The sequence below is a fragment of the Labrus bergylta genome, chromosome 4 (assembly GCF_963930695.1).
Source record: "Labrus bergylta chromosome 4, fLabBer1.1, whole genome shotgun sequence".
Lineage (NCBI taxonomy): Eukaryota > Metazoa > Chordata > Actinopteri > Labriformes > Labridae > Labrus > Labrus bergylta.
In genome coordinates, this window is record NC_089198.1 from 19,089,338 (window position 1) to 19,108,904 (window position 19,567).

The 19,567-nt window shown below is 40.1% G+C and overlaps 1 protein-coding gene across 1 annotated transcript; it reads left to right on the top strand.

Moving 5' to 3' along the window:
- Positions 1–758: 758 nt before the first annotated feature.
- stk11 (serine/threonine kinase 11) lies at positions 759–18,810 on the top strand. Its single transcript, XM_020634023.3, has 11 exons — positions 759–1,109; positions 1,913–2,884; positions 7,567–7,650; positions 7,854–7,943; positions 8,955–9,087; positions 9,276–9,412; positions 11,890–12,017; positions 14,455–14,512; positions 14,649–14,842; positions 17,060–17,308; positions 18,067–18,810. Exons 2-10 carry the CDS (start codon positions 2,601–2,603, stop codon positions 17,266–17,268), a joined length of 1,317 nt encoding a protein of 438 aa, XP_020489679.1. The 5' UTR covers positions 759–1,109; positions 1,913–2,600; the 3' UTR covers positions 17,269–17,308; positions 18,067–18,810.
- Positions 18,811–19,567: the final 757 nt, after the last annotated feature.

Here is a 19,567-nt window from a genome sequence, read left to right on the forward strand (position 1 = left end):
TATTTACTGTTAATAAGGAAATCAGGAGGAGCTAAGCTCAAGTCGCCTTGTTTATGATATAGCTGTTTCAAAAGTGCAGGTATTCAACCTAAGGCTGTGTCTCCAGACTGCAGTGAGTCATTGACTCAAGCTGACCAGCCAGTGTTGAAGAGGGCGACAGATCAGTGAAATCGGACCTTCACTTTGCCATTCCCCAGGGGGCTTACACAGGATAATTATAACTCCGAAATCCCAGCTAAGCAAGAGCTGCTCTAGTGTTGGCCACAGCGTCATCAGTTTTACTTTTTTTTTTTTTTGTGGGGTGTAGGGTGACAACTAACTTTTATTTACATTTCACATTCATTGTTAAATCCATAATGGTTCATTAAAACATTTCAGGTTATGTAATAGAATTATTTTGTTTTAAGTATTTTGGATGCGAATCTGTGCAATTGAATGGCTGAGTTTAATACTAGTAAATTTTAAAGTAGGTTGAGGGGTCATGCAATGCAAGAAAGTATGACCAGTTAAAAATATATATTTCTGTATACATTTTTTCATTATAATCGCTCGGGCTTCATAAGTGGTTGTAAATAAAAGGAGGGTTAAATACACACCTTAATACTAAAGGGTTAAATACACACCTTAATACTAAAGGGTTAAATACACACCTTAATACCAAAGGGTTAAATACACACCTTGATACTAAAGGGTTAAATACACACCTTGATACTAAAGGGTTAAATACACACCTTGATACTAAAGGGTTGAAAGAGTCCAGGTAATATTTACAGTCTGTGGTCGCGCCCTAAAAATAAAAAATTTGAATTTTCTAAAACTGATCCATAAATCGTAAAGGTACAAAACGTTACAAGTGAAAGTGTTGACACGGATCTTAAATGTTGCCGAAGAAGAAAAAAAAAACAACTTTGATTTGACGCAGTAACGTCGGGCTGTCAGCGCGAGGAGCAGGGGGAGGTAAACAAGATGGCGACAACCTGAATGGAAAGACTGAAGCCAAAGTGTCGGAACATTTTACTGACACCCTCGTGAAAACAGTTTTTTTTTCAACAAGAACCTGCACAAGGGGAGGAAAAAGGTGACGAAAACACAAGTCGACCCGGTTCCAGGTGAGATCCGGGATTAGTCGTTAACTAGTTAGCCTGTTAACTGTGTAGCTAGCTCGCGTTAGCTGGCTGTTTTCTTCAGTGTCGAGGTTCCTGATTGTGTGCGAGAGCTCACCGGTGAAATGCGTTTTGTTACGAGTTACGATGTTATTCCACTGAAGTGTGCTTGATGCCTTTTTTTCTTTTTCTTTTTTTTTTTTATAAAACTTGTTTCACCGGCAAACGAAGGTGAAGTTGGCAACATGAATCTCACGGAGTTGGCTAGCTTAGCCCCCGTTAGCTTCAGCTGTGTGACGACGTTTTTTGGGACATCTCCCCCCCAGCCGCTCACACTTTGTCCTCCTGCACATTCATTTAGTTGCCACTGTTTAAACTCAGGCTTTTGGGGGTTTAAATCTACTGTGTGTGTGTGCGTGTGTGGGGTGGGGGGGGGGGGGGGGATGAAGAAGAAGAAGAAGAAGAAGAAGAAGCACGTCGAAGAAGCAAATAGTAATAGATGACGTCCATTCAAGCAGACATGCTATGTTAGCCTACAAGCTAATACTCATGATATATATTTAATATGAACATCGTTATCTTCATCTACAACTCCCAGCTCTTCCAATTTAAGTGTGTATTTAAATGTGTTTTTGTTTAAATACAGTTTCTACGTGTTCATTGAAACCCTCAGCAGCGTGTTGTTAACCCTTTAAGGTGAAGTGTTGATGTCAGATTGTTTATCTAATGAGGCTTATTCCATCCAGAAGCTAGAAAAACCCCTCTATCTGTACTTTATTTCAACAAAGTCCTAATGCCCTTGTTCACAGGCACCGGCCATTGGCAGCCGCGGGAGGAGGATGGAGGAGACCTGAGGAGGGGTCGACACAGTCAGTCTACAGGAGCCGGGCTGATACTGCTGCATGCGTTTGGCTGTAGATCTGTGCTTGGATACAGTCCAACTGTACACACACGTGTTCCCTGAGAAAACTATGCTATGAAGCATGGACCTTTGACAGAGATGCCTTGCTGCATGGCCTTGAAACAGGACTGGTTCCCCCCACCTAAGGCTGTATGGTAATAAATGTATGTAGACGTGATCTAGAGTAAAGCAGAGAAGGATTCAAGATCCATTTCATCTGTCATTTTCTTTATGTATCTGCATACATAAAAAAAAAACATTCTAATTGCACTTGTCACAGAAGTAGAACAAAATGCAAAGTTTAAGCACCAACTTGGCACTGGACCTCACTGCTTTCCCACCTCTGTTTGCACCAACGGAGTTACCCTAATGTTTACAAATTGGGATCGATCCTGCACCTTCTCCCTCAACTCTCAGGCTTGATTCCCACCTTCTCACATGTTCAGTATTTTGTAATTCAACTGTAATTCATCTTGAGGATTTAAAATTCTCAAAGCAGAGCTGAAAGGTTACCAGTGGATTACCCTCCAGCAGAAATCATAGCTATTTGCAAACAGTTTTGCACAGAAAGCTAAGCTGTGGCTGTAGAACTAGTCATGAGTACCGGCGAGCTGCATCATCTTGACTATCTCAATGAAAATGAACTGATGGAGATGGATACGTTCATTCATCGCATTGACTCTACTGAGGTCATCTACCAGCCCCGGAGAAAGAGAGCTAAGCTGATAGGAAAGTACTTGATGGGGGACCTGCTGGGGGAAGGATCTTATGGCAAAGTGAAGGAGATGCTGGACTCAGAGACTCTTTGTCGCAGGGCTGTCAAAATATTGAAGAAGAAGAAGCTGAGGCGGATTCCCAATGGAGAAGCCAATGTGAAAAAGTGAGTATGCTTAGGTTTATTAGCTCTGTATAACACAAGTGTTACACATTTCTCACCTGTACACTTTGTCTTTTGCATGCTAAAACTTGTAAAAGCCTTATGGCTCAAATATTTCCCTTCGAATAGATGAAATTAATAGAGTCCCCCATTAAAATGCTTCAGCATGTTATTAAATTTAGATGTCCGAATTTAAATATGCAGAATTGTGCTCTGCATCACTAGTAACCATGCCCAAAAATGGGCATTAAGCACACCCTAGGTATTTGTCATCATCTAGTGGATTAAAAGCTCTTTCAGCTTGTGTCTAAAAGTTTGCCTATGTAAAACACTAATTTATTTATTACATCTCATAATGTTAATAAGGGTATTTAAAAACGGTTGTCAAAATCAGTTTACAATGATTTTTTTTTAAATAATAATATTACGGTAATTGCATGGTTAAGTACTGAACAGCTAGTACGGAAGTTATGTGGCCAACAAAGCCTCAGCCTTGCTCGCATAGAAACACAACAATTTCACCATTCAAAAGTCATAAGAAGACGGATAGCTGCTGAATGACTTAAAAAATGTAGAATGAAACAGTCAGAGTACATTTCACATTATTGTACATACACATTACAGATGCAGTTTTTTTCTTAGTTGAAGGCTAATTATACTTTTCAAAACCAGATTTTATAATTCAATATTGACTCTACAGTCTCTGTTTGAATGCCATCTTCCTGTTATGTCTATATAAGGTTAAACCCTTGTTTCCAAATGAGTGTCAGAAGTTTTAATCACACAGTACTTTATTAAATATGACTCCAGCCTCTCACTGCGGGACTGCACTAATTAGAGAGGGAGCTTTAGAAAACTGTCAAAATTAGTTCACTCAGAGAGATGGGGTGTTTTTAAGTGGCAGCGAGGATGGCAGCACCAGAACCACAAAATGATGAGTAGTGGTGATAGGTCAGTATGACTCATTTTTTGAGTTTATACTGCAAAAGCTTGTGTTTATCAGGTAACCAGACTTATTGTTTAGGTCTTCATCCTGGGATAATGTTTTAACAATTTGAAGAAACAAAACTTAAAGTCAGGAAATACCACATTGCTCCTGCTCAGTTTGGGACTGAAAGATTTCTTCCAGCAGCAGCTGCAGTTTTCTATCAGTCTCTACACTGAGACCCTTCAGCCATGGTGCTGTGAATGAATGAAGACAAAAGAAATCTCAGGCAAATATTTAACTTTGTTATTTAGATGAACCAAGAAGAAAGCTTGCTATTTCCAAGCCTTGATCTTTCCGCAGGGTCATAATATAATGAAAAATGTCCTTGTTAGAAGGCCATTAAGAGGCCGGGAAGCGGGGCTGTGGGGTAGACACTGCATGCTACAACTGTTCCCTGGGTTGAAAAAATCCCACGTGACAGTTTGGTTAGTGAAGGTTGAAAATAAAATGAACACAGTGAAACAGAGTGAGGTGATTAAAACCCTTATGCTATTTGCAAGAAAAGTGATTATGCTCCCCTGAAAACTTGAAGGAAGTGTCAGTTCAGAGTTACCTGTTCACATAGACACCTTACAGCAGAAAACTCTCCAGGTGGAAGGGCGGCAGGTGGGTGTCTCAGGGGGAAGGACACATTGTAATAGTCTGACCCTATGATGTCATTATTTGCCTTTATGTCAGTGTTAAGTGTAATTGGACATGTTTACACAATCATCTTTAGAGTGTCAAAGAACATACTGGCAAGCAGAAAAGAATATGAAGCAGCTTCATGCCATGCAGCAGGCTGATCGTACCAGTTGCTCTCCGGTGGTGGTGGTGGTGGGATATAAACATGACCACCCCTTCCCGTTTCCCTGTGGTGAATTTTCCCACTAAATGCAGGAATGTTACAAGGGCCCAGGTAATGTCAGGATGGAAAATGTGTCTATTTGCGTTCACACACATGTAGCTAACCTGAAAACTAAGTTGTAACTAACTATTGTTTTCATATTGATTAATCTGCTGATTGTTTCACAGATGCATCTTTAACTCCTTAAGTCTATAAAATGTTAGATTTTTATTTTATTTTAATATTGGTCTTCAAATTGCTTTGAAGACCAATATTAAATAAAAACATAAACTCATCATCTATTGTCATGAACGACAGAAAAAAATCAGGAATTCCTGAGTTTAAAGAAGCTGGAAGCAGCTGACATGAAACCTTTTTTTATGACAGAAATATTTAATGAATTGTCAGTTTTGTTTATTTATTTGGCTCTGGTCAAGAACGGAAGGCAGTTGTTGTAGCCCTTATTTCTTAAAAAACAAATATGTTCTTAAGTGGCATAATTTAAGACTGGGCCTCAGCCATTTCCATAATCTGTGGTTCAGCAGGTTGAGCATCTTTTTACAGATGAATACTGAGAAACTTTAGCTGTAGAGGACTGATAAAAACGTGAACATAGTCTCAAGGTTATAACTGCGGACAAATGAGACTTTGCTAGTTTCTGACTTATAACGAATAAATACTGGTAGTTATGTTGTGTATTAAATTCAAAATGTAAGGTCAAATGGTCCAATTTGTGTAAATGATTTTCACAAATTGGAAAATTGGAGTCACACATTTTAGAGACGGTAGTTATCCAGGGCCTTGTGCTGCAGGTGGACAGCTACTTAAAACTAAGTCTGTCCAAATTTTCCATGTAATTCATTTTATTGTGTCATCCTGGTGTTGTCCCAAATGTCCTTTGTAACATCAATTATTTTTAATCCCCTCCCTGAAGTCAGGTTGGATAATCTGGAGTCTTGTCCATGCTTAAATCTCCTCAGAGATGTCTTTATTTCTCTTCCAAGCTTTACTGATATTTTACGCCAAAGCCACAGCGTTAGACGACATGGTTGTGGCTCCCTTGGTGAAGGCCTTATGTGTCCCAGTCTGAGGAAGCTTGATCCCTAATCCTGTAAAGGCCTGTCTGTGTGTGAATGCAATAGTAGGCCGCCAGCTACTCCATTCAACCTCTGTTTTGCATTCCTGTCTGCCAAACACTTCCTACTTTGACATGGTTGCCATGGGGATGGGCATGCTCATTCTGGCATTGATCTAGCAATGCCACTCCTGTTTCTACAACAACTGTCCAGGAATGCAGATCCCTTGTTTGGTATGACAAAAGGACACAAGGATGCATACATTTACTGTTAACAAGCTCCTGACATCCCAGTGCTGGTGAATCATTTTATCAGTTTTTTAGGCTGCTGCTTGCTGCTGCTTCATGCTTGAGAAGCTGCTGTATCACAGATTCCTGAATTCCTCAAAGCTTTGCAGTCTGTGTACATAAGCACATAAGGTCCATCAACACAGATTGGACTGCAGCGGTCATGGTGCTTCAGTGGCAGCGCTGCTCTGTTTAAAAATCTGTTTTATGGAAACATTCAGGGATACAGATGCAGCTTGGTTTGTTACATTTCAGAAACATCATCTGCAGGGCTGATGTGCTGTTAAAAGCGGGACTATTGATTATGCCGAACCATATGTAAATCACATTTCTGTTCTTCTTGTGTGCATGTGGTGACTCTGTATTTTTATCAGTGCAGTGATGCAGCAGCAAGTGCTTGTGTGCGTCTGAGTGCAGGCAAGAGGCTGACTCGGTCAGAATATCCATTTGTCAGGGGTAAGATGATTGTATATGAGGCAGAGCACTGACACAGCTCCAAAACTGCTGGCTGATAAGGGAAAGAAAAGAGGGTTTTGAGATTGTGTCAGAAGGCACACTCCTTTTTAGCTTTGAGCTGTTAATGTTTCATACGATAAAGCAAATGTGTTATTTCTGGGAGATGTAGGAATAAAATGAAATAACAGAAAGATTTTTATCTCATATAATTCTTAATATATTCACTGAGAACAGAAATGGAGACTTGCACATTATTGTATCTACTCACTCACTTCTCACTGATATGATGTTGGGGGGGAAATTCATTTAACCAAATGCCATTATTTAGGATTTTTGATCTCCTACATACAATGCAACTCTACATGGCTCAAACTGATGGCCTTTACTGGCACGTCTTTCTGCATCCCTTTTCACTGGGCTCTGCATTAAGACAATCATACACTGCTATTTGAAATCGTTTAGATGACTGGACTAATTGTTTATGAAAAATGTTGGTATTTCCATTCGAGCGTGCATGTGGCGATGTCTGCTTCTTTATCTGTGCACTTCCGATCCAAATTCATTAGTGTCGCCTCTCGCAGCTCTCTGATGAATGTTGAGTCTCCTGGTGGTTCAGTCATGCTGCAGTTTTAAATCTCCTCTCCTTCTGTAGCCAAGTGTCAGGATCTCTGTGTTTATGGGACTGTTGTAATTCACTGCTGCTGCACTCGGCCAACATCAAGTCCTACAGTATCATTCTTGCAACTCTGTTTCCCGTCATCATCTTTTAAAGAGTCTCTTAAGGGATTTACTCTTAGTTTTAGTGGACACACACAGAGGGTTAAGGTTTTGTTGCTCACAAAATTAATTAAAAATGTATGTGAAAGTACAAAACAGAAACTACTGACTGAAGTGATTTGAGTTGCCAGAGCCTCATTGCTTTTGTATGACACCTGCTTCTATAGCCAGCATTAACTGCAGTCTAGGCCAGAATGTGATCAAATAGCTCTCAGGCTTTGTATTTGCTTGATTGATCCCTAACTTGTTGTTTTTGCTCTTGTGTCCATTTATAGGGAGATTCAGCTGCTAAGAAGACTCCAACACAAGAATGTGATTCAATTGGTGGATGTGCTCTATAATGAAGAGAAGCAGAAAATATATCCTTATTGTGTTGTATAAATGTGGATGTGCTTTTTCATATATAAGGATTCGGTCATTACAGGCAATAAATGATGCTTTTGGTAGAATTGATTTGAACAAAAGTATTTCTAGTTGTTAGTGATCAGCTGTCTAGTAATAATCTCCCTTAATTAAAGGATCTGTTTTTTTTGGTTTGGCAAATCCTTGACTCCTACTTTACGTATATGGTGATGGAGTATTGCGTTTGTGGGATGCAAGAAATGCTGGACAGCGTCCCAGAAAAAAGGTTTCCAGTATTTCAAGCTCACGGGTAAGTCTCTGCCCCCCCCCCCCCCCCCCCCCCTTTTTCTCTGCTCCCTCTTTCTCTCAGTGTCTCTGCTATATTTAGTCTGAGTCTCTCTGCAGCCATTGCTCCAAAGCTAAGTTTAGATTCAAGAAAGACTGCAAGGCCTCTACTGTCACAATAACTGCCCATTGATTGTGTGGAACATGGTCATTGTCTAAAAGCTACTGAAGCATTAAGACTTGAGTCAAGGTTCATCTGACCACAGAGATAATAGTTTAAGATTTAGATTGTTGTTCATGTGGGATTGAATGAAACTCATACACCCAGTGATGTTGATAGGTTTTTCAATGAAGTGAGACCTCAAGACCCACGGGTGAGTAGAGTGGGTCCCTGGTAAATGGAAGCGATCCAAAATGAAATGTATTAACTCTTGTTTGATGATGATATTATATAATATGAATATATAATTTACAGATATATTAAAATGTGCTCCAAATGTAGCTTGTCTTGTTGTATTGAGTACAAATGACACAGTAAATGAAATTATCATTTGAAAAGCTATTTGTATGTTGGTTAACACATGAAAAATACAGAAAATACAGCTACAGTATTTTTTTTTTCTTTTCCCCGTGGCATTTTTAAAACATTTTTCCTTTGAATGCTAACTCAGGAGAAACGGGATCGCGCTGGTTAAGGGATGCACCATTAGAAAGTATTTTTTAACAGTCACAGGAGTATATATTTTTTTAATTTCACGACAGCAGGTTCCCTGTAGTGTTAAACTACAAACAGCATTAGTAATGGAAATGTGAGTTTATTCACCACTTTTTGTTGAAAAGTCAACCTTAATTGTTGAAATGCAATCCATGATGACTGGCTAGTTGTTGTAAACTAACATGTTGAGAGACTGTGCACACTGGTTCTTGTCTGTGCCGATAGAAACAGGTTGTTTTTGCTGATTTTATACAGGTTTGTTGTTAACAATGGATTATTCTGTATTGGAAAGATGTATTGACAACTCGGTTTTCTTTTCAGGTATTTTTGCCAACTTTTAGATGGCCTTGAATATTTGCACAGCCAGGGAATAGTTCACAAAGACATTAAACCAGGGAATCTGCTGCTGACCACAGACGGCGCACTTAAAATCTCCGACCTTGGAGTAGCAGAGGTAAGCTCGGGTTTTAGCCCTGGGAGAGCATGTTTGTTTTATTTAACAGTACCATCAAATGTCTACTCATTTTTTTTACCATTTACACATGTCTTGCCAATTGTTAGTGGTAGTTACATGACAAATCTCCAATTAGCTGGAGAAACCTCTTAAGTCCATACTTATCTTACTCTCTTTACATGTTTCAGGCCCTTCACCCATTTGCAGAGGATGACACATGTCGCACCAGTCAGGGCTCTCCGGCCTTCCAGCCTCCAGAGATCGCCAACGGACTGGACACCTTTTCAGGGTTCAAAGTGGACATTTGGTCTGCTGGAGTAACACTGTGAGTAGTCAGAGAATCTTTAAAAACTCAGTGTTTTATAAGACACTAGATCTGATTAGTAGCATTGTTTCCTGACACAATCAGATATTGATAGTTTGTTAGAGAGGATTTCTCCTGCTCATAGACCAACTGATGGTCAATTATCAGCCTGTTCGACAGTGATTGGTGACTGACTGGTCGTCACCATAGACTGTAAATATTAACAGATGAAGCCTGAGTGACGTCGACCATCTGTTACTGCAGGGGGCTTTGGGAGCCCATCAATGGTGGTTGCCAAGCTGGAAATGCTGTCTCAGCCTAACTTTCATTCAACCTAACAACAGGCTAACAGCTGGAGCTGAGGCGGGTTTAAAGCCTCCTAACAAACCACTAACATCGCACCCACCCATCTATCAGGTCAGCTACGCGCCTTATTGTGAATAACTCTTATCCTTCATTAAATCAAAACGGATGAGTTATCAAAAAAAAATCACCCCATACAGTAATGAACTAATCAGACCAATTTTAATTTGTGAACCAGGCTGTTAACATGTACATTTCTGGAGTTGAAAAAAGCTTTTCGAGTGTGGTGTGAATGTGACTGTGGTTTTTCTGCAGCCAGCTTCAAGCGGACACTCGACAAACAGCAGGATTTTGCACTTCTGCATTGGTATTTTTTAACACCAGAGGTTACTGCTTGGTCATCACAATCATGCCAATCTCAGAATAACACACCAACTGAAAATGTCATACCATGTGCACCGCGACAAAAACTAACAGCCACACACAAGCTTACACTGTAGGCAGTGTGCACGGGAGGTACCTATCAGCAAAGAAGAACAAGCTTTGAAATACTAAAGAATGACACAGAAAAAGTTGCTCCTTGTACCAGAAGGTAAAGGGGAGCAAAGTATGCTTAAATATTATTTCATCAATGTTCCTAAAATAATCTTTGGTTGCAGTGGGACACTTAAATGATTAAAGCTTTTGAGCATGTGATTCAAAAGTTTGACCTGCTGTGAGGCTTATCACTACACAGGAAATATTATAAGTTAATGCTTATTGAGAAATAAACTACATAAAATCATTTTACAACAGCAAATACAGTTCAATGACACAGAGAGAGAGAGAGAGAGAGAGAGAGGCAGACATCTAAGAGACTTCATCTCTAATGAAATGGTCACCAATTGTAGTCATTTGTTTTGTAATTCATCCTGCATGAGTCGGGGTGAATGCAGCTGAAGAGAGTGAAGCAGTACACTTCTCTCTGATTTGATGTATTAATAAGTAAAATGAATCAACTAGGGATGAAGAGAGTGTTAATGACAGCTGTTTGAATCTCTCTAGAATGTGCTTTTAATGCAGTAAATACAATTGATGTATTGTTTTAATAGACAGATAGTTTTATTTAACAAATATAAGGACACTTCCACCAAACTTTTTGAAATCTTGAATTGGCTAAAGAGAGTGCAATCGATGCATCTCTGCTTTCTCATCCTCCTTTCATCGTGAGCTCTAAGCATCACTGAGGTTACTAAAGATTAATTGCCATGCTTAAGAGACAACCTGACTTATTAAACATTTCACTCTGTTCTCCTTCTGCAATATCCTCAAATAGAGTCTTTACTGATGCTGCTCTTTGTATGCAAAGTGTAGGACATAAGGGGATGAATACATTCACTCAGATGATACAGAGCGGTTTGACAAATCATTGTGTATGTGGGCATGTTAGGCTGTTATCACCAGAGCTGTGGTTAATACGTATGAAGGTATATTGCTGTTAGATTTTAGATTGCAGGAGATTATAATACTCTTAAATTGAAGGGCTTCCCCTCTAAAACTGCATGATTTAAATCAGTAGTTAACCCTTCATTGATTAATACTGTGTAAGTCAAATCTCTGCAGTTTTTTTTCTTAGCTGCAATGTACACTGAGCAGCGCATGAGTAAAATTGTGACATGCTTCAAACTTAGAGTCTGAAAATGACCACAAAACTGACTGAGGAGAAGGGGGATCAAAACAGAGGGCATCATGATGCCTTATCAGCTGCTCCCACTCTCTCTAGCCTGGTCATGGCCGTCAGTGAAGTTGGTTAGACCACCTTTTTTAACCAGATGTCGATACGTCCTCCTATACTGCTGTCCACCCTGACTGACTGTGTAGGAGATAGAGATGCTCTGTGTTTCACTAACATTTAATTTAATACTTCTCAGACTTTCTTCACTTCACAGAGGACAGACAGTCATAAAATGTTGGTCCTATAGGTAAACCCTGACTCTTTTGTTGACTGATACACCAGTTAAGTGTGGCACTGAATTAATTAACAAAGGGAGAAATAGTCAAAGCTTGGTGATGAACAGTCCGATGCTTTTAGACTGACAACTTTCTGAGTTGTACGCTCATCTTAATTTCATGTATATCAAACATTAGATATGTCACTGTGTCGCAGTTTATGAAACACTAACAGTATTTATTGACTTCTGCTTCCATTCATTCAGATACAACATTACGACTAGTCTGTATCCATTTGAGGGAGACAACATCTATAAGCTATTTGAGAACATTGGAAAAGGTGACTTCACAATTCCTGAGGACTGTGGACCCCTCCTGTCGGACCTGCTGCAAGGTGAGTGTGGTTTACAGCTCAATATTTAAATGTAACGCTGTGAGAGTGTAGTCAGATATCTGTGCTGTAGTGGCTGAGTGTAGGATTGATCCATTGACTGATATATTTTTGCCTCTTTAACAGAGGTAGTGGAAAGGCTTGCTCTAATGGACACACCTACCCATTCACACACAGTTAACAGAGGCTGTTATGTAAAGTGTCTATCAGTATTAACTACCCATTCATAAACATTCACACGCTGATGACAAAGCAGCAGGAGCAACTTGGGGTTAAGTTTCTTTCCAAAGGACACATGTGGCCACAGGAGCTGGGAATCGAACCCCTCACCTTCCGGTTGAGAGACAACAGACTCTACCACTAAACCACAGCCGCCCTGATCAAGTAGTATCTGTATGCTCTGCAGGTTTATAGAGAGACAGAGAGAGTAGATCCGCTGTTTCTCCCGTAATGCAATTATTGTGGTCTTACAGCTCACGTTAAGTTTATAAGCCTTTTAATGCTGCTGTTTTTGTTCAACTGTTTGCTCATAGCTATGCTACATCTGTCTACACAAAGGCCCACCTGTTGTGATAACGGAGTCACGAGTGAAACTTAAAAACTGAAGTTTTGTTAAGGCAACTTAATGCAACATTCTGCTGAAGGAGCAGAAACACACAGGCAGAGAGAAAGGATAGAGGTGATGATGTCAGCCTTGTAGGTTGGTGTAAAAAAAAAAAAAAAAAAAAAAAACCCTGTGTTAGGTGGTATAAAAAGGATGCTGCATTGAAGGGATATCAGTCAGCATCTCTCTCACTTTCTCTCACTCTCTCTGCACTGTGTCACTTCCTCACAGCTTGGCCATGTGTCAGAAATTAATCACACTCTGCCTTCTGTTTAAATTCGCATTTCTTTGCCATTATTATAAGTCTATAAACAAAAGTAAAGTAAATCCAGTCATGTCAAAGGATACATGTGAAATATACAAAAGCTAACTAAACCTACAGCTTTATAAATTCTGCAGGGCTTGAAAAATAATGGTGCAATCAACACAATAACTATATAATAATTCAAAAATATAGTATTCAAAAATAATTCATTTATCATGGGTGTAAAGAAAATGCTAGATGAACTCTGACATGGCACAAAAGACAGAACACACAAGAGTAGATCATCATTTTAAAATGCTGCAGAAAAGGTACAAACTGGTGCATCAAATAGATCCTAATGCTGGAACAGATTTGTTCGGTGCTAAAAATGGTCTGCAAGAAAAAATACTGATTGTGCCAACTATTGAACAGCAAATATTTTACTATTTAATGGCATTGACTAACATGTTGCTGCTAAAGTCATGACAAGACATATTTTAGTAGTTTAGTATTTGTTTATTTCTTTTTTTTTAAATCTGTAGTATGTGGGTTTTTTTGGGGGTTTTTTCCGTCCTTTCCTTATACACTGCATAATATTTCCTGTGTCCATCCAGTAGATGGTGCTGTGACACTGAATGTCACTGTGATTCCTTAGCACAGGAGGGTCCCTCAAAACTGTAGAAATCCCTTCTGCTGTTGACGTAGTTTCCATTGATCTTGAGCCACTCGCAGAATACTAAAGACATCACAGTCAAGCATCCCTTTTCCAGAGAATGCTGCAATGCTCCTGCTCCTTTCATAGTGAAACGTATAACCAGCCGAACGACATGTTGTTAAGATTCTCACGGCAGCTAAATAAAACCCTAGAACGGAGATTGTTATACATCCTATCCTGTTTCTTCAATATTTGAAATGACTTTGTTACAAGAAGGTATTTCGAACAGTCTCTCATCCTGCATGATCAACCATGACTAAGGGGGAAAAAAACATCCTGTTCTGGTGCTCTGATAACTCATCATCCCTCCATCCCCCATTTTGTGGGTGTGACGTCTGTGTGTGATGACGCAGCACCTTAGAGATTGTCAGTCCATAATTACATGGTCTAAAATAAGACTAGCGCCACAAAAGGTGTCCTTCAGCAAGCGCAGCACTACTATCAGCACTCTGCATGCTGCCGCTCTCTGCCTATTGGGAGGCAATTACATTATTAGGTGTGGATAGGCACTGCATCATCATCATCATCATCACTGCTGCCTTATCACACGGACACTCTGCTTCTCCCACAGATTCCCCACTATATGATAATTAAGGAACAACATCTTCATTACATTTGTACAGCTGTTATGCTACTCACATTGATGTTTCTTTACTGTACCTCATTGACTCCTTAAGCTTTGCAGAATGCCCTGAAACTGTGATATATGTGATTATTACTTGCATTAATTCATCTTCCGTGGATGAGTTTATCGTGTCGTTAACTCACCACTCACAGTCTCTGCAGCCTCCCACTAGTTTATTTAAAACACTTGACAGAAGGAGAGGTGTGAGTGTAGAATCTGTGTTGACCTTTATAATGTTTGTTTGTTTGTCAGGAATGCTCGAGTACGACCCTGCAAAGAGGTTTTCCATACAGAACATAAGGCAACACAAGTGAGTGATTGTATAGAGTGATCACTTTTATTCAAATTAATTATGTACACATTTAAAAAGTCCTTACCTGCAGCATTTTTTAAAAGAAGCATTAAAGATTGATTTGTTGCTAACATGTTCATTTTTTTTTTAACAGCTGGGTACGTAAGAAACACCCTCCGTCTGAGCCCCCTGTGCCCATCCCAGCCAGTGCAGAGAGCAGGGATCCCTGGCGGAGTATGACGGTGGTGCCCTACCTGGAGGATCTGCACGGCTACACAGAGGAGGATGATGACGATCTGTACGACGGAGAGGATGAGATCATCTACACTCAGGACTTCACAGTGCCAGGTGAGGAGGAGCTCAAACCTTTCTTACAGGTTAACTTGAGCTTATTTGAAAAAGTTTTATTTGAACATTTTGGATTACAACAGTGTTGATGACAATGTATTTAGTGTTGTTGTTGTTAATTCTGTATTCTTTCGGTTTGACTTTGAGAAGATGGTTAGCTGTCTGTCTGCTGCCTCATTGTCAGCCACTTCCTCCTCTCCAATGACGAATATGTACCATCTTTCTTACAAATACATTGTGTGAATACGCAGCTCCCGCTATGCCGTGCTTCTGCAAAGCCGCAGCGCAAAGTGAATTCACAGACTAGGACGCCAATATTACGTCATCGGTGAATCAATATGACTATACAAAGATGTGATGACGGCGGAGTTTAGTTACTGCACTTAAAAGAAAAAAGCCTTTTGAAAAGGGGCTCGAGAAATAAACTGTAAATACATAGCCTGCATCTTCGGTAAACCATGGGGGAAGGTGCTTGATTTGGTTTAAATGTAGCCAGAGGCACATTTCACACTACCAGCTGTGTGTGTTTTCTCTATCCTCTGCATGCATGTGTCTAGCTCAGCCTCGCTCTCATCTAAAAAGGCATGAGAAATATCCAGAAAATATTACGCATTATTATTAAAACAGACCACCTCACAAACCTCCACAAGGGAAATGTCTTTTTTTATTTATTTCATTTAATTATTCATTTATATATTTTTTTATTCCTGTCAAAGTTTATAATACGGGTATCATGAGAATCCTAAATTGTTTTACAGTGTCTACCTTCTTTGATCATTTTCAGTGTCACATTACAAAGAACTGTTTGTTCTAAAACTGCAAATACAATGAAGTAACACACGTATGTGGGCCCTGAATCAAGACTCCATAAATAAATAGCTTCTACTGTATATCCCTTCAATTTGTTATTCTGTTGGTAATTAGTATTCAGGCAAACCTACATTTTAGAGGGTAGGTAGATAAGTTGGCCAGTTAAATATAAGAGACACAGAATATTGTAGGGTGGACAAAAAGATCGATGTTACAGTCTATCAACAGCAGCTCAGCTTTTATTCTTAGTTCTCTTATAGTATTAACTGAATATCCAAATTAAATAGTAGGAAGATTTTTTTTTAACCTACTGCAAAGCTGAGTCCCTCTCATCCACAGTAGTTTCAATTTTTTTGTCTGTCTGAAAGAGAATTGAAAAATCCTTTGTCATAATACGAAGTATGACACGATTAGGAAATGCTTGATCATGAGTGCATAACATTACAGGATCACAGCATCAAAACATGCGTTAAAAATAGAAATTATTACTGCACAGTAAGCCATGTTTATTGCTCTAAAGAAAGTGCATTAAATACAGTAAGACACAATCTGAGATGGCTGGTTGACTGCTTCTAGAGATGCCTGTCACTGATTAACATTGACATGTTCCTTTTAGTGAACTATACAAACTTAACCAGCCTGTTAATTGACTCTGGGTTGAGTAGGTGGCGACTTTGTCATGTTTCCCAACTCTTCTTTTTATCTTTCCCCCAGAATTCAGATCTTTTATCTGTTGCTAGGCAACAGCGGGTTATAATAGATGCAGTAGTCGGTGTCGGGTATCAAGAACTGGTGCCCCACATAAAACCAAATAGAGCTGCAGAATGTGAATGAAGAGGTCTAAAAATAGTCCAGTAGAGGAGGTTTTGGTGTGGGAGTCTAAATGGTTTTTCCAGGATTCACTCCCACATGCTGAGCGCCGTCGCTCACAGGATGCTGCATCTGAATTAAAAGATAGTGTGGTAAAAACAACAACAAAAACCTGATAGAGCTGGTGGTTCTCTCTAATTCACGTCTTTAATGTTACAGCTCTTACAGTGTGTGAACTTTAAGTTTCCCAGCCACTTACTCATACCAGCAGTTGAAATCAATCATTAAAGTCATGGGTCTATTTTTTTCAGCCAGCCGATTTCCTGTTGTTGTCTTCTCTTGTTTTTTCTTACAGTTGTGGGACCTGACATTTGCTAGTTTCTGCTGATAAGAAATTTTGAAAGGTCTCCTCTTCAAAAACATGTTTACAGCTTTTACAGCACCAGCTCTGCTGTGACTTCATCGATCTTCTCTCTAACACACATGCTATTACCTCACATGTAATAAACTGTCGGTCAGCTAATCAGAATTCTTTTTGAGAGTGTTGTGAACTTGTCTTGAGCAAAATGTATTCATGTTTTTTTTGTTTTTCTTTAGGACAAGTGGCCGAAGAAGATCTGGATCAAGGGCACGCAGATCACAGTCCGCCTCTAGCCAAGCCACTTTGTGTTAACGGCACAGAGGGGGGAGGTCTGAACAGCAAGGCCAAAGCCGAGCGTCGATCCTCGTCTTCATCCAACCCCTCACGTAAAGGAGTCTCCACAGCCAGCAAGATCCGCAAGCTCTCCACCTGCAAACAGCAATGACCTCCTCCCCTCCCTCCCTCCCTCGGCAACATCCCACCTGGTGAGTGTGTCCACTGTTACCAAAAGCTCAGACTGAATCGGCTCCATGAGTGTTAAGAGGGGCACCCTTTCAATACAGGGGAATGAGAAGTAGATTAAGAAGGAGCAAAAGAATACGTTTGAACAGAGACATTGAAATGAGTATCAGGCAGTAGGGGGAGTAGAGGTGAAAGCAATGAGGGAAGAAGAAGTCTGTGTTGAAATTCAGCAAGCACTGCTCTGACTCACCATTGCTCCCCAGGCAAACACATGGGCGGTTTCCTATAGTCAGAGAACTAAATCTGGACTGGTCTGGTATTGGAACATTTTAATTAATCCTTTTAGTCCAAGGCTTCGTCAAAGGCCCGCTATTCAGGCAAAGAAAATAAACAGATTTTTGTAACAAGAGCACACACCAATTTAACAGGTTGTCCCCTCTGTCCAATTCCCACCCACAGTTTGCTCTTTGAATCTCTCACTCATACAAACCACTCACGGCATGACGCTGTTTGTCATGGGTGCACTGCAGAGGAGATGCTGTGTATTAATTTGTTCAGGCGATGACTCACTCTGGATGAGAGAAAGTGGGCTGTCGGATGTTTGTCTCTCTCTTTCTCACCCTGTAGATGAGTCTTTCCGTTTTAACTAATTATCCTCGATATTATTTTCTGACAGCTTCTACTTTGAACTCCCTTTTGGTTGTGATATGTGATGACATTTGGAAATAAAAGTCCACCCTGATGTCTGTAATATTCAGCCTTCTTTCTCTGTCTCTCTCAGGTTGATATATCCCCGTCCTTCTGTGTCCAGAGTTCACACAGTTGTGAGAGAAACCTGCTGACGTAATGCCCCTGTACCTCCTTAGACCGCTGGCCTGCAGAGTCTTATGAAGAGGCACTATAAGTGACTGGGAGGAGGAGGACAGCATGAAATGTTCTTTTTGCTCTGAGACTGAGGCACTGGCTGTGAAGATGTTTTTTTTCTCTCTCTCTCTCCCATACTTTGGCTACTTTCAACTCCTCTGTCATCCAGTTCTATATGCTAGTCCCCCTCTTCATCTTCTTAGGAGAGTGAAGTGTTGCACAGGACTTTACAGACACCATCACCTATGTACCCCACCCATCCACGTTCCCCCTCCCCCTCTCCCCCATCTTCTGTTTCTTTGACTTTTGTTTGACGGTATCCTTATGGGCAGTTTTAAAGACACATTGTGATGTGTACAAAATTAAAGAGGAAAAAAAGATGACGAATGCTATGAATAATTCTATATTTAGATCTGTGATGAGAATACTTATGAGAGTACTCTACCACCAAACGTAAAAAAAAAACTGCATGCTGTACAGAGCTGGAAGAAAGGGAGAGTACTTGGTTTGTGGACGGACTGACAGACTGAACCTTGATATCCCCCTCCTCTGACCTGTTGGGGATTTTTGATTTCCATTTAAGGTTTTTCTTTTTGTCTTTTTTCTTTTCCAATGAATATTTTTTAATTATTATTTATAAAAAAAGATGTCCCAAACAGGATGTTTTGTTGGATGATCTTTTCTTTTTAAATTGATTTTTTATTATCCATTACACCTAAGTGGTTTATGTCCTGATTGATTACTTTTATTTACGGTAAATTTACACAGTTTAGAGGAAACCTACACTTCTTTCTGAGTCAGAACCTAGAATACAAGAGCTGATGCTGCTCAGCTGCAGGTGTTGTGTCGTCACAAGCACCCATTCGCCTGTTTTCCAGTGATGTTCTTTGTTGTGCCGATCACATCAGCAGGAGCCCTGCCTCCTCCCCCCCCCCCCCCCCCTTACGCAGCCAGGCCTATCATCATCATCATCGTCAAGATCAGAGAGCAGGTGAGTCACAACTCGGAGGGAGGGAGAGCGCAGCACTTATCACGTCACTAAGGTCGAAAAGAGAGGCTCTCCCTTCAACGAGACACATGGTGAGGAGGAAAAATATAAAGCAACATTCTTAGTAAAAGAGGATACTCCTTACTTTCTGTTTTCATGACAACATTCAGTAGCTTGTCACACAGTACAAGTTATTACGTCTGATATGACTCACACAACAGCATAAAATCAGAGTTAACAGAGTCCCCCTCTTTTTCCTCTTCTTTTATTTTTTTATTCAGAAAAATCTTCAGTCCTAAAACAATTTATGCCTCATTTGGTCCCACAAAGTCTAGCCTTTGTAATGGCTGCAAGACATTGAATTTTCTGCATTACTTGTTTGAGTTCTAATAAATCAGATGGTTGTCCATGGATGCGTACAAAGACGCGA